Source organism: Polypterus senegalus, chromosome 15, assembly GCF_016835505.1.
Source record: "Polypterus senegalus isolate Bchr_013 chromosome 15, ASM1683550v1, whole genome shotgun sequence".
Taxonomy (NCBI): Eukaryota; Metazoa; Chordata; class Cladistia; order Polypteriformes; family Polypteridae; genus Polypterus; species Polypterus senegalus.
The window spans coordinates 13,092,025-13,107,386 of NC_053168.1; the positions used below are offsets into that span (position 1 = coordinate 13,092,025).

The window sequence follows — 15,362 nt, forward strand, 5'->3', positions numbered from 1 at the left end:
AGAGCTCAAGGAGAAGATGCCACCCACTGATGGCTGAAGCTACCAATCTGAAGAACTCTACAACTGGAGGTGCTGTAAGTCTCCATAACTGAGAAATGTCACCATAGGGAGCCTTGTGTAAAACTGAGAAACTCCTTAATAGGAGGGGCGTTTGAGTCTACAAAACTGGGACACTCCCGGGGTCTTTTGAGTCTATACAACTTAGAAACTCCAAAATGAAGAGCCATATGAGTCTACAATGCCACCCACAAGAACAGCAGGGAAGGAGCCCGGTTTACAGACAAAGAGGTCAAGGAGAAGACGCCACCCACTGGTGCCCAGTTATGTAAAACAGGTAACATAATACACATTTGCCACATATGAATTCACAATATATCAATGTGTGATTTACATCCTTTAATTGCTGAACCCCCCCAAACCACCCCCACACACACACCCCACATTCCATTTTTATTTCTAACGCTTGCATTTGAATGCTTTCAAGTCCTGACGGTGGGCATCTACAAGCAATGGAACCATCAGGCGTCTTAGTGAATCACATTATGCTATCAATAAATAAATCAGAGTTAATATGCCTTGTTTTTCTTTTTTACCTTTACAGCACCTCTCCAAATTTGGATGATTTGTTGGGTCATCAAAAATCAACGGCCATTTACACAATACAGTGAGGTCTAAGTTTAGCCACAAGATAAAGAGCAAAACAGAGAGAGCGAGAGCGTAGCTCCACATAAATTACAATCTTCAAGTTGCATTGACCTGTGAAAACAGCACAGCAGAAAGTGATCCTCAAATGCACTGCCTGTCTATTAAATATTAACAGATTCATTTGCATTTAAATGAAAAGGAGCAGCAGTGAATGGAAACTGTGATGCGATTCAGTGCAGTACGTTGCTGCCTTTGAGGCGCATGGGACAGTGCAGCACGCAAGATGAAGTGGAACGGGTGCAAGGAATGGTGCCACCGGTCTTAGAACCAAAAAAGAAGAAGAAGAAGAAAAAAAAAAAAAAGTAGCAGGGAAATCAATTCCAAAAAAGAGCCATATCCAGTTTTGAAACACAATCCACTAAAATTGATATTTAGCTGTAAACACATCTGCTCATGGAGAAGTTAAAGGCCGCCACGCCTACATGAAAGTACTAAAAAGTAGAAAGGATGGGAGATGTGCAGCATTGAGGACGTGATGGTAGGTTTCACAGTCTTTGGGGAAAAGTGTGAGGGTCTCCCGTCAGCCATCGGACACTGGTGGGGACACCCAGCCGTACTTCTCGTGGGTCTTCACCAGGCTCTTAAAAGTGGCCTCTGCTTCTTTGCGACTGAAGGCTTTCTTGGATTTCCCAGCTTTCCGGCAGATCCGGCCCTGTGGTAAAAAAACAAAAAAAAACAAAACAAAAAAGTATTTCAGCGCCAGTTCATCAAGTCAAGCAGGGATTTCTTAAGGGCAGGCACACCCCAGTGGCAGACCTTGGCATGGGCAGTATAGGCATATATACACTGGGGCAGTGGCATTCAGGGCCACTCCAGGTAAAGGTCTGTGGCTGCAGGTTTTTGGTCCGAGCAGTTTTACAATCAGCTTTGAATTGATAACTCATCTCAGGGTGTATTTAGATGGCTTATTCTGCATTCGGAAAAAATAAATAGTGCTAGATTTACATTGACAAGTAATATTCATATTTTTGCCACAGTAAGTTCTTAACTCTCTTTTACCAGTTTCATCCTAATTCACTTTTTTTGACAATTAACAATGAATAAAGTTTAAAGCAGGGCAAGTGACTGAATGATTTTGGTTCCTATTGTGATGGACCCAGCCGGGACACCCTGAAAAGAAAAAGATGGGGGAAGGCAGCAACTTTTGGACACTGCCTCCCGCAAGACACTAGATGGCAGTATAGTGGTGCCCCGGATTCCAGCAGGGCATCCTGGGATTTGGTGTTCGGTTTCACAGCCAGGGGGAGCTCTTACTTTCCCTATAGCCCAGAAGTACTAATGGATCATGTGGACAGGAGCCCTGAAGTACTTCTGGGCTGACTAAAGAATCTGAGTTCTCAAATTGACCCGCAAGTGCTGGCAAGTCACGTGGGAGGAAGAACAGAAGCACTTCCGGGTCAGGCACTATATAAAGGACTGCTGAAGACCCAGCAGGCGAACCGAAGTCGGGAGGAGGTGGACAATGCTTGCTGGGAGGTGTGGAGGAGAAAGAGTATTGTTTTTATTGTGGCTGTGGTGCTTTGGAGGCACAAAGATATCTTATTGGTGCTTTCACCCTGTGTCCTGCGTGTCTGTCTGTTGGGTTTAAGGGGCAACAGCGACCCCTAGCATCCATCCATTTACACTATCAAGGAGGTAACAGATACAGATGAGGATATTAGAAAAAAATGTGGATGTGAGCGTCAGTAAGCTTTGCACTTGTGAGAGAAGGCTGGCAGCTCAAACCAGCCGGGACGCCCCTAAAATGGAAGGATGGGGGAAGGCAGCTACTTGTCGACACTGCCTCCCCAAAAACGCTAGATGGCAGCTTCCCTGGAGTGTAATGGTTCCCCAAGACTCCCATGGGGCATCCCGGGACCTGGAGTTTAGTTTCTCAGCCCTGTTTGGTGCCATGAGTGCCACCAGGGGGCGTCACGCTTTCCCTATAGCCAGAAGTACTAATGGATCACACGGACAGAAGCCCCGAAGTACTTCTGGGCTGATTAAAGAACTTGAATTCTCCATCTGACCCAGAAGAGCTGGCAAGTCACGTGGGAGGAAGGACAGAAGCATTATTTAAAGGATTGCTGAAGATCCAGCAAACGAGCCAGAGTCGGGTGGAGGTGGACAAAGCTTGCTGGAAGGAACGGAGGAGAAGAGAAAGAGAGTCGTTTCTATTGTGGCTGTGGTGCTTTGGGTACCATTAATAGGAAGGAAACGATTTAAACGCTTCTTATTGCTTTTACTTTGTGTCCTGAGGGCCTGTCTGTTGGGTTTAAAGGGGCAACAGCGACCCGTAGCGTCTTACACCCCCTAGGAACCAAGTTACCTGAACTGTCCTCTAACATTTCAGTATTCATTTACCGCTCTGATGCTGATCTTTCTGAATCACAGAACAGGTGATTATGATAGCAGTGGACGAGAAGAATTCCTAATGAATTGCAGAATTACAGTATTTGCCATAATTATAGAGATATTATCAAAAATTCATCTAAAGGTTCCTCTCGAGTGCCTCTTTCTTTTACACTATTTGACTCAAGAAACTAATCAGCACATCGCCATCTCATAACAGGCTGAAATTTCGAGTTTGGTATTTTTCCGTCCTGCCATTTTAGCTCTAGATCAGTGCTTTCTAAACTTGGTCCTGGGGACCCCCTATGGCTGCAGGTTTTTGTTCCAACCAGATTCATAATCAGTGACAACACCTGGTAACACTGATCTCCTTTAGTTAGCTGGTATATTTTTTATCTTAAAAAAAAAAAAGTGGGAACACCATCTGTTTCCGATAGGGGGCGATATAGCTCCCTAGTTGGAATAAGTTCTTTTGTAATTGCGGCGTTTTAAGTAACCGAAAACTATATAGATATGATATTAAAAGGCGGTATCCCTCCCATAGTGAAAAGGTGGTAAAAACCACATAAGAGAAAATAGCTTTCTTTACTGACGATTTACGCAGCATTACAGATAGTAAGACAATACCAAGGTGGGATCTTGATCTATACAGTCTGCCATTTTTTGTTGCTGCGCGGGAAGGCTTTTCAGGACGGAGGACGATATCACCCATCTGTCCGTCGGCTTCAAAGTGTCTGGCTGCTGTCCAAGTCTTTTTGTACTGTCTTCTCCGCATGCAGGCCCTTACTTAGGTTCCAAACAAGGGAAGGAGAGGATTTCATTTCATCTCTAACATACAGAAATAGTTCAATGCCCATTTTCGTAGTTGTACCTTCTCTCTTCAAATGCTTTCCTAGCAGTTCTAAATGTGGAGAGCCCCTGTGTGCTAACTTTGGCCTGGCCTGTACATGTGAGTGGATTTAAAATATAATTTTTGTACAGAGCACAGTGACGTTCAACTTATAATGTTAACTTATTATGTTAGGGCAGCAGTAGCTCAGTCGGTAGAGCGGGTGGTCCAGCAATCGGAGAGTCGATCCTGGCTCCCGGCATGAGAATGCAGCTGTTGTGTCCTTGGGCAAGACACTTAACCTACCTTGCCTGCTGGTGGTGGTCGGAAGGATTGGTGGCGCCAGTGTTCGGCAGCCTCACTTCTGTCAGTGTGCCCCAGGGCAGCTGTGGCTACATAGTAGCTTATCATCACCAGCGTATGAATGTGTGTGTGAATGGGTGAATGACTGTTGTGTTGTAAAGCGCCTAGGGGGGTTCTTGAACTCTAGTTAGGTGCTATATCAAATACAGGCCATTTACCATTTTTACTCCATCTGTCTGTGTGGATCCTCTCCACGTCTCTGGGACTTCTCCTTCAGGTACTCTGTTCTGGTTTTCCTCCCCTACTCCTTAGACGTGCGTCAGGTTGACAAGCAACTGTAAATCGCCTCAGTGTACAGTAAGTGATGTTCTGCCATGGGGGCAGTGGTGTAGCTAGGGGCGGGCAGAGGGGGCAGTCCGCCTCGGGCGGCACGTTTTTGGGGTTTGGCATTATTGGCCAAAAGGCGCAGTACAATTTGTGTGTAAGCAGCAGGGTTCATAAATGAAAAAAGTCAAATTCTCAGATTTTTATCCACAAATGGTTCAAAACTAATTTTCAGACTGTCCTTCTGTGACGACATCTGACACAGCAGTTGAAATTTATGAGGCAATAACAAAAATAAACATTACACTGATAATAATTTCTAGGAAGATAAACAACTAATGTACAATTTATAATTTCATTTCATTATCAATCTGAATGCATTCTTGCTTTGCACAGAAAACATCCCCACCTATCACTCGTACACTACACTGGTTTTGGTTTTCGCAGTGTAATTATATCTCTCTATTATAAAAAAAAATCTGGCAAAGAGATGAGATCTTTGGAATGGAGATAGAGAGACACGTTCACGTCCCGGGAGCCCGACAAGTTAAGTCATACTTACAACCTTTGGAAGCAAGTCCTGTGATACACATGCAGAGCAGGTTAGAGATAGGGATAGGGTAGGGAAATTCGAAAGTCTCAAAAAAATAAGAGTAAAGATCACATTAGCGCAAACAAACGGAAAATATTACATGGTGAAATAATGGAACCGCAAAAAGAGATCGCACAGTGTTTAAGGATGTCTGGGGGAGAAGAGAGACAAGTTAGTGAGACAAAAGGCCAGCTGCTGTACAGGCTTTTAAACATTCAAATCGCCGCACGAGATGCAGATCACGCGACACGGCAACAGCAGCAATTCAGCAGCTGATCGAGCAAGGAGGAGGTAAAAAAAACCTGTTATTTGTTTCCCGTTGTATCTCCGTTTAAGAGGGGGTTTCGGAGGAGTGGACGTGTCTCCTTGGGGTGCAATCAGCCCCTCTCTTCACAACGGTGCATAGCGCTGGTAGGGGAGGAAAGGGGTTTGGTGAGCGAAGAGAGCAGGGGTGAATCCCCCTAGTTAAACTAATAATTAGAACGCGGCTTATCAGTGCGTCTATACTATAATCTTGTCTAGTTGATGCTTAAAACTAATTCACTGGTCAACAAGCATTTTGCTACTGGGATTCTTTCACCTGTACTTTAACAAATTTCACTTGTTGATTCCAAATCTGAAAACCGTTTTCGTCCAGCACGTCTCTTTTTTTAGTTATGATGTTCCAGGTCTTGGACAGCTAGGGTGACTGGACAATAAAGGGGATACGTTTCAGCATTTAAGAAATAGGTTTGGTCTGAAGCCAAAATTAAGGAAGGCGTTTTTGTTGGCCCTGAAATCCGTGAACTGATGCTTGACGATGAGCTTAAAAGGTAACTGAAGCCCACTGAATCAGCACCCTCATTCGTGCGGGGTGTCCAGAATTTTCTTGACAGTCACAGAGCAGAGAATAATACCGAACTTGTGGAGAACCTGCTGAAAGTATATCAGCTTACGGGAACCATAATGTCACTGAAGACACATCTTTTACATTCTCTTCTTGACTTTTTTCCACCAAACCTAAGCATTGTCAGCGATGAGTATAGGGAAAGATTTCATCAAGATATAAAGGTGATGGAAAAAACGATATCGGGGAAAATTCTTTCCGAGCATGATGGGTGACTACTGTTGGTTCTTGCAAAGAGAGACGGATGTGCAGTACAAGTGCAAAAGCCAGTGCCTCCAACATCTTTGGGCACGCTGACCTCACTTTTATATTGGGGTAAATTGACATACGAGCGTAAATATACTATAACGTGTCTCTGGTATCGACTTCTGGTTTGTTTTCAGAATAAACACATCAAAACAATTTTCAAGACAAGAGTCCAAACTCCAGATATCGTGTTGATATATTAGATTGATATTCAAAAGTGTAAAGACATCAATGATGGGTATTTCAAAAACCTGACGCGCTACCTTAATTCTGATTTCATATTTGAAATCAGTGTAAAAAACTTAATATAAAGCTGCTCCGATGTTCCCAGTAGCAAACAAAAATATATTTTTTTTTGTAGACCAGTGTAATTATACTGTATGTGAAAAATTATTGATTTTTCTCTATATACAGTATGAATAAATCTATGCAAAACTGATCTTAACTTTTCTCTATACATCATTTTAATTTTCTATTTAAATAGCTTAACATATTCAGATATGTTGGAGGGTGGCAAATGGAAGCACCACCCTGCCCCGAATGGCATGAACTCGAGCTACGCCACCGCATGGGAGAAGTTGGCAGGCAACAGAGCAGAGCCAAGAGATGAAATGTAAGTCAGGACAAAGGTGAGGATCGAAATCTGAAAGAGAGAACAATTGTGCAACTAAACCTAGAAATCAAAAACAGCCTAGCAAAAAAGTCAAAATGCCGAAGGATCCTTTACGAAAACACATGGCCAGATTATTTTGTTTCGTATCCTCACATTCAGACACTGAGCTCTACATGGCGCAGGTTTAAAGGAATACTCCACCCAAAAATTCGACATTTTATTATGTTACTCACTCCATATTGTTTGCAGTTATTGTTATGACTAGAAGTCTCAAAAACACTTCCAAAAATGCCTATTAGTGGGGGACTTCCCGTCAAACCCTGGCTAGATATACTGTAAGTAAAAATGCAGGATCTCTATTACCGTAGATCCCGGAATACAGGCCGACCCGGTATATTAGCCGAACCCCTTCTCTACCTACTAAATTACATGTATTTGCCGATGACCGGTATTTAAGCTGACCCCCTTCTCCAAGCAAAATTTTCTAAATTTTCTTAAAAGTGTCTCTTCGGGTATATTTATAATGTTTATCGGCGAGAATTTGAGACTGCCGGCATTTTTGATATATAATATAATGTGCATAATTTACCAAAACAATAATTTTTCTAATGTACTAACCAAAAAGTTATAAAAAGTGCCTAGCCTACTTCGATTAAGCTAGGAGCATGGCGGCATGCATGGTCGCAGCGGCTCAGGGCTCTCCTTTTCAGTGCACTTTTTTGTTGTTTTTGTACTTTTTTGTCCTTGTTTGTGCACGATCGGTTCGGCGAACATCCGCTACACCATTCAGAACCTTATAGACATCGGTGTCCAGAGCCAGACATCTGTTTCGAGTGGTTTTCATCACACGCACAACATCCCAGACAACATAGCGAGACCAGCGGGCTCTCCGTGGATTGTTGTCGGGTCTAGGAGACGACACAGACGGAGGAGGGAAAGAAAGCAGAAGCGGGCCGCAGATCCGGCGTTATGCTAAAGCTAAAAAACAACCATACAAGCCCTATACAGAACTTTTTTCTGCACTGAAGGAGCTGCTTTTAATCTCATTGTAGATGCGTATAGTGACAATAAAAGGCATTCTATTCTAGAAACAATTTCATACTGTACTCACCATTTAATTTGACATCTTTGGGCTGCAGGAAGGGAGGAGATATTTCCACACAATGTCCATCTTCGTTTCGATTGCGATCGCTTTCTTTTACCTTCTCTTCCTTCCTTAGCAATTATGTGTCTTGCTTGCATGGTCTTAATGAATTATATATATGTATATAGGTAAATCACTTCAATGACGGAAATTACATCCACAAACACATGTATCTGGGCTCCGACTGACGCTATTAACGCTCTCGGTTGTTTGTTTACAATCGCAAAGCGTATACACGTGACCGCATCCGTTTCGTAACGCAAGATGTTGATCGTAAATCAAAACAAAAAATTTCATTTTAAATTTCCCGATAATTTATTATAACTTTTATTAATAAAATCAACAACTAAAACACTTTTTTGAATAAATTCTTTATTTAATTTAAAGTACCGGCATGCAAAGTTACTTCTTCACCTGAAAGATGGCTCTGTGGTTTCGTCATTATTTACTTCCTTTAAAACCGGCATTGCGCTGGAAATCTTGAATCTGAAATGATACTCGTTGTATAAACCGACCCCCAAACTCCAAGCCAAAAATCTAGGACGAAATTCTCGGCTTATATAACAGGATCTACGGTAATAAAAAAAGGTTATCCTCACAAAATGCTCCATTACAATGTGAAGCACCAAGGAGCACAAAAGGCATAAAGGAGTTGCCATCAAAGACAACGCTATGTGAACAAAGTTCCAAAACAGTAATCCAAGGCAAGGACCAAAAAACAGAGCAGAAGGCAAAAATCCAGAAAAATCACAATTAGTAATAAACACGGCAAAAAAGCAAAAGCAAACTCACCGCTCTCTAGCGCATTCTAATAAACCGCCAAGAACTGTGGGAGTCCCTCGTCTTTATAGGGCTGGGGGGCAGTCCCTGGCGATGATGGCCAGGTGGTCCTACCTCTTAAAGAACCACCCACAAAACAAGGGCAGTTTATAAACAAAGAAACCAACAATGCTCCAGAGGAATAAAATACATAATGTCACACATGTGGGAATAAGAGGAAGCTGAGTGGACCAAGCCAAGGTAATTACCCGCCAGGCCAGGGTGTGGCAGGGGGCACTAATCCCACTTCTGTCATCCCTGCAGGCCAGATACAGGAAAAAAAACCTTCCAGACACCCCCACCAATGACATCACTTCCGGTTTCTAGCGCCCAGAATGACGTCACTTCCGTCTTTCAGCTTGTAAAGCCGCCATCTTTTCTAATCAACTCAGTTCGACTCAGGACTGTGCTGGTCTGCTTAAGATTCCAAGAATTAATAAAATAACAGTGGGAGGTCGAGCTTTTAGTTACAGGGCCCCTAAACTGTCTGCATGCTACTATAAGAGATGCCCCTTCAGTCTCAGCTTTCAAATCCCGGCTGAAGACTCACTACTTCAGTTTAGAGCACCCTGACTAGAGCTGCTGATTAACTGTACAGACTGCATCTCTGTTGTTAGTCATTAACACTAAAACATAAGTAACATGATAGTTATAATTTATTACTAACACTCACCTATTCTGTTTCTCTTCTCGGTACTCAAATGTGGCACTTGGTGCCACTGCCCACCTGTTCTGCCTGCCTAAGGTAAAGTCATCCCTGATGGAGGATCGCAGGAATCATGGGGTAGAGGGGTCCTTTCATCGGATTAGCGCTATTTCAGCTGTGGACTGGCCAAATGAGGCAGCTTGATGGCTGAGGTCTCCAGTACTCTAAACAAATCCAAATCATATTATGTGATATCATCTACTGTTAAATTCTGCTCCGTACTTATAAAATGTTTATTTTTAAACTGTATTGAGGATTTGTTCTGTTCTGTGTATTATATTGTATTGACCCCCTTCTTTTTGACACCCACTGCACGCCCAACCTACCTGGTAAGGGGTCTGTCTCTCTTTGAACTGCCTTTCCTGAGGTTTCTTCTATTTTTTTCCCTACAATGGTGTTTTTTGGGAGTTTTTTCTTGTCTTCTTAGAGAGTCAAGGCTGGGGGGCTGTCAAGAGGCAGGGCCTGTAAAGCCCATTGCGGCACTTTTTGTGTGATTTTGGGCTTTACAAAAAATAAATTGTATTGTATTGTCCACCAGCCAAGCACTTGTGGGTAGTGTTGTGAGTTATACTGGTACTGAAAAAGTAACAAACAATTTTTTAAAAAAGTGAAAGTACCAGCATTAAGCTAATTTTGTTACCGGACATACATGGTAGCTTACAAGCAACTTATGCTCGGTTGTTGATTAACAGAACTGAAACACGAAGGGGGAACACCAACAAAGCCTAACCACCTTCCTTCCACTCCAAGGTCAGTTAGATGATATACGAGTATGTCATTCCTTTGTGTAGCAGCCCTTGATTTAATTAAATCGACGTGCAGAGAGTCTCAGACTGGTGCATTTTGTCTTGAGTGTCACATGACCACAATCATCGAACATACAAATATAATGTTGATGACTCGATGTGTTATCTCATCTCTCTCTATTATATAAAAAAAATCCTGGGACGAGACAAAGAATTTTTTCTAGAGATTTTTTTAAGTCCTGGGAGTTGAGACCTTTGGCCATGAGATTTTTTCAAGTCCCGCCCTCCTCTCAACCATATTCAACCACTCACCTCTCATTCGTGTGAATGCTTTTGACAGACATAGTAGTTGTTCTCTCAGCTCTTATAAATTTTAACGTTTTCCTTACTTTAAGTTCCCAATTAAAGAAGACGCATTATGTCCAAATCTTATTGAAGAATTTCATCATGAAGGGTGATCAACAAAAGAAATGAGTACGCGGGCAATCCTAGCACAGGGAAACGATGAAGTCCAACAAGTTTATGCGAAAATTGTCAATCGGTTACACGGCAAATTGGTTAAATGAGTATCAATAGAATACACTGAAGCAGTTGGTGGTGATGGTGCGGAAGATGAAAACATCAACTTACAAGATCTTGAAGAATATCTACAACCATTAACCAGGACTGTCTGGTCTTCCAGTGTACAAATTACTGTAGAAAGAAGGATGTATCCAAGAAAGGAAATGTAGTACATCTTCAGAGGATAACATTAGACAACAAAGGAGATCTTGATATGCCATTTGTATTAAAATGTTTACAGTTTCCCATTATAATAACGTTTGCAAAAACAATTAACAAATCTCAGAGCTAAACATTTGAAAAAGTTGTTTCATTTTGTAGCTGGGCTACATAGTAATAATGTATTCGATGTGTGTGCTGAGTGCATGTTATTTTTATCGTCCCGTTTACTGTTCATTATGTGTACGTCAGTGAATGTTGTCCCCGTAAGTGCAGAGGGGACGGATGAGGTTGAGAGACCGCAGCAACAGGATGGAAAGCAATCTGTTCATATTCAGTTACATCCAGCTCTTTACTATTTAAACGTTCAGGAGGGAAAGGAGATGAGAGAGGAGGAAGGAGAAAGACAGAGATTTCATTTAACGACAACAGATCATCAATTCCTGCTATTTTTCACATCGTGCATTGTAACCAGTTTGTTTCTCATTCTGCTGGATTCACGACAGCTCAATCATTGCCAGAAACCCCGCGGTTGGACTTCATTATCCACCATACGCCGAGGAAACATGGTGAGATTTTTCCATTTTTCAGGGAGATTCAAACGCATCCATTCTTTGTTGATCAGTCATTCGTATTCAGGACAGTGATATACCCGGACTCAAGTTAATGATTATTGTCATTTCAGTATTCTTTCATTATTGTTATTTGTGTTTTCTGTTTGTTATACGTTACAGGAGCAAGGGAGGGTTTGTTATTGTATTGTTATATGGTGTTTTCACGTTGCTGCTTTGGTGGAGGGATATACATATCTATCTATATATATATATATATATATATATTCTACATGTGGAATTTGCATTTTTTTGTTATTGTGTTTCATTTAATATTTATACACCTATTTTACATGTCTGCTTTTGTGTGCTTGTGTTTAAACCGCCGATTGAGGGGAAAGTATTATTTGTTAGAGGTATGGCTTAGTATATGTAAGTTCGCCTCCCAGGCCACAGGTCTTTGTAGTGTAGCTGCCAGCTGGGTAAGGGGTCGGCCGTTACAATTTAACAGAGAGAAAGAAACGAAATTCAATCACAGGCAGTTATACGTTGCGTTGTCACAATGAAAGTCCAAACACAGAATCAAAATTAAATGTAATATTGACGAAAATTGAATTAAAAAAATTGTATTTGCTGAAGTTTTACAGTAAAAGTGTAAGTTTAAAAAGTATTCACGTGTTAATTTCAAAGCCAAACAGAACAAAATCGTATTATGCAACTAATAACACTAAGGCAACATGATACATAATTTACTTTCATATTATTACGTTTTACTAATTTTAATATGGTTAATATTCACGGTAATGTAAAATAGATAGGTCTATTATGCATATGTAACATTTCCCATAAAAATAAAAATCTGTTTAAATTGTACATCCGCATCCCTATATGCGAGAGGCAGAACTGCAAAGAACTTTTAGCGTGTAGTGCAGGCAGCGGGCAGCGGGGTTGGTGAGTGTTAGTTAGCTTTTTCTCAAGTAGTCCTTAGTAGTGATGGGCTTTCCGTAAATTAGCTGTTCTTTTTTAAATGATTCTTTTCCTTGAATCGAGTGAAACAATTAGCGAGCACAAACTTATCGATCCAGCGGAGTGTCATGTTGTTTCGCACGTAGTCAGATGTTTGAGGTGCACGTGCCAGTATCTCCTGTCTGATTCATGATTCTCGTTCACTTGTGATTCTTTCAACGTCAAACCGAGTCAGGACCCGTAAATGAGAACTCTCACTGATGATTCTCTCATTCACCTTACGAGTATAACAGAGCAGCAACATATATTAGAATGCATCAATTGTGCTTTTTCGTACAATTTTTATTGGAATTGTTTTCATACATAATATTAATCTAATACTGGGGGGCTCTGCCCCTGCTCGATTCGCTCGCCAAACCACAGGGGGCGCTACACACTAGCCACTTTGTGGCTCTGTCGCTCCCGTATGGGGAAACAGATGTACAATTTAAACAGATTGTTATTTTCATGGGAATTGTTACATATGCATAATAAAATGAACTATTTTACATTACAGCAAGTAATTAACCATAGTAAAAATATTAAAACACATAATAAATTGAAAGAAAATGATGTTTCATGTTGCGTTAAGAGTTATTCGTTGCATAATACGATTTTGTTCTGTTTGGCTTTGAAATTAACACGCAAATACTTTTTAAACTTACACGTTTACTGTAAAACTTCAGTAAAAACAATATTTGGAATTAATTTTTCGTCAATATCGCATTGAATTTTGATTCCGTGTTTGGAGTTACATCATGATAATGCAATGTATAACTGCCCGTGACTGAATATCGTTTCCTTCTCTGTAATAAATAAACCAAATTTTTTAATGTTTATCCCTCTGATGTGTTAATTGTCATAGCAAAAGCTATTCTTTTTTTAAATTAATTTTATTGTAATCATTCCATACAAATCAATCAATTTTTACAAAAAGTTGGATTGAGAACAAGTCGACCCCCACCCCTGAGAGAGAGCATGGCCAACGGAGTAAAACTTAAGGCTTGTAAACACACCTGAATTGATGAGTCTGATAAACCAATAGAGATGAATGGAGAAGAAAAAGAAATGCAGAAACAATTGCTTCCTCTGTGCTTTAAGAGCTTATTCTAAAATATTACTGATTAGATCCTGCCGTGTTTTGAAAAACATCTGTACAGATCCTCAAACTGAGTATTTGATTTTTTACAATTTCAAATAATATAAAACATCGGTTTCTCACTGACTTAAAAGAGGAGAATTATGATTCTTCCAGTTTAGCAAAATAAGTCTGTGTGCCAAGAGTGTCGTGAATGCAATCACAGTTTGTTTGTCCTTCTCCACTTTAAACCCATCTGGAAGAACCCCAAACACAGCTGTTAATGGGTTAGGAGGGATTGTGAGACCAAGGCTGTCTGAAAGGTAGTTAAAAATTTTGGTCCAGAATGATGTTAATTTGGTGCAGGCCCAGAACATGTGACCCAGTGAGGCTGGGACTTGATTGCAGTGTTCGCAGGTTGGATCTTGACCTGGGAACATTTTGGAGAGTTTTAGGCAAGACAGATGTGCTTGATATATAATTTTGAGTTGAATAATTGTATGCTTTGTGCATATGGAGCTCGAGTGAATTCTCTGCATTGCTATTTTCCACTCCTTTTCTGATATATTGATTGAGATCTTCTTGGACCTTTGAAAGGGAGGGACCGTAAAATAATTTTATATATTGCAGAGATGGTGTCGGAGTCCTTGAAATTGAGCAACATTTTTTCCAGCATGGACGAGGGTGCAAGATGAGGAAAATAGGGGCATCCATCCATCCATCCATCCATCCTCTTCCACTTATCCGAGGTTGGGTCGTGGGGGCAGCAGCTTGAGCAGAGAGGCCCTGACTTCCCTCTCCCTGGCCACTTCTTCAAGCTCTTCCAGGAGAATCCCATGGCGTTCCCAGACCAGCCGGGAGACATAGTCTCTCCAGCGTGTCCTGGGTCTTCCCCGGGGCCTCCTCCCGTTTGGACGTGCCCGGAACACCTCACCAGGGAGGCGTCCAGGAGGCATCCTGATCAGATGCCCGAGCCACCTCATCTGACTCCTCTCGATGCGGAAGAGCAGCGGCTCTACTCTGAGTCCCTCCCTGATGACTGAGCTTCTCATTCTTCATGAGTCATTCATTTGACTTGTGAAGTGAATCATTACCTGAGAATGAGATGCATGATTTTCATTTACTTGACTTGTGAAATGAATCATTACCTGAGAATGAGAGGCATGCTTTTCATTCATTTGACTTGTGAAGTGAATCATTACCTGACAATGAGATGCATTATTCTCATTCACTTGACTTGTGAAATTAAGCATTACCTGAGAATGAGATGCATGATTCTCATTCATTTGACTTGTGAAGTGAATCACTACCTGATAATGAGATGCATGCTTCTTATTTCTTTGATTTGTCAACTGAATCATTGCCTGAGAATGAGACACATGATTCTCATTCATTTGATTCGTCAACTGAATCATTATCCGAGAATGAGACGCATGATTTTCATTTACTTGACTTGTGAAGTGAATCATTACCTGAGAACGAGGATCATTCATTTGATTTTTCAACTGAATCATTACTTGAGAACAAATTGCACAATTCTCCTTCACTTATGATTCACTGACATTTCATCTGTTTTTAATTATGTATTTTGACTGTGTTGTCATGTCTTATGTCGTATGAATTATCAGCATGTTAATAAACATATAACTTATAGTATATAATAATGTATAAATTATTAGATTTGTAGTGCAATCATAGGGGAAGCCGCCCCTATTGGACTTCCCAACCTTTAATCCTGCTGATGAACCAATCAAATCAAAGATT

At 41.1% G+C, this 15,362-nt stretch overlaps 1 protein-coding gene across 1 annotated transcript in view; it reads right to left on the reverse strand.

The window, feature by feature from the left end:
• Positions 1-431: 431 nt before the first annotated feature.
• ube2ql1 (ubiquitin-conjugating enzyme E2Q family-like 1) overlaps positions 432-15,362 on the reverse strand; it is a 47,474-nt gene continuing 32,543 nt past the window's right edge. The window contains exon 2 of the mRNA XM_039736786.1: positions 432-1,357. Coding sequence (XP_039592720.1) covers positions 1,226-1,357 — 132 coding nt within the window. The 3' untranslated portion in view covers positions 432-1,225. The remainder of the gene's footprint in view (positions 1,358-15,362) is intronic.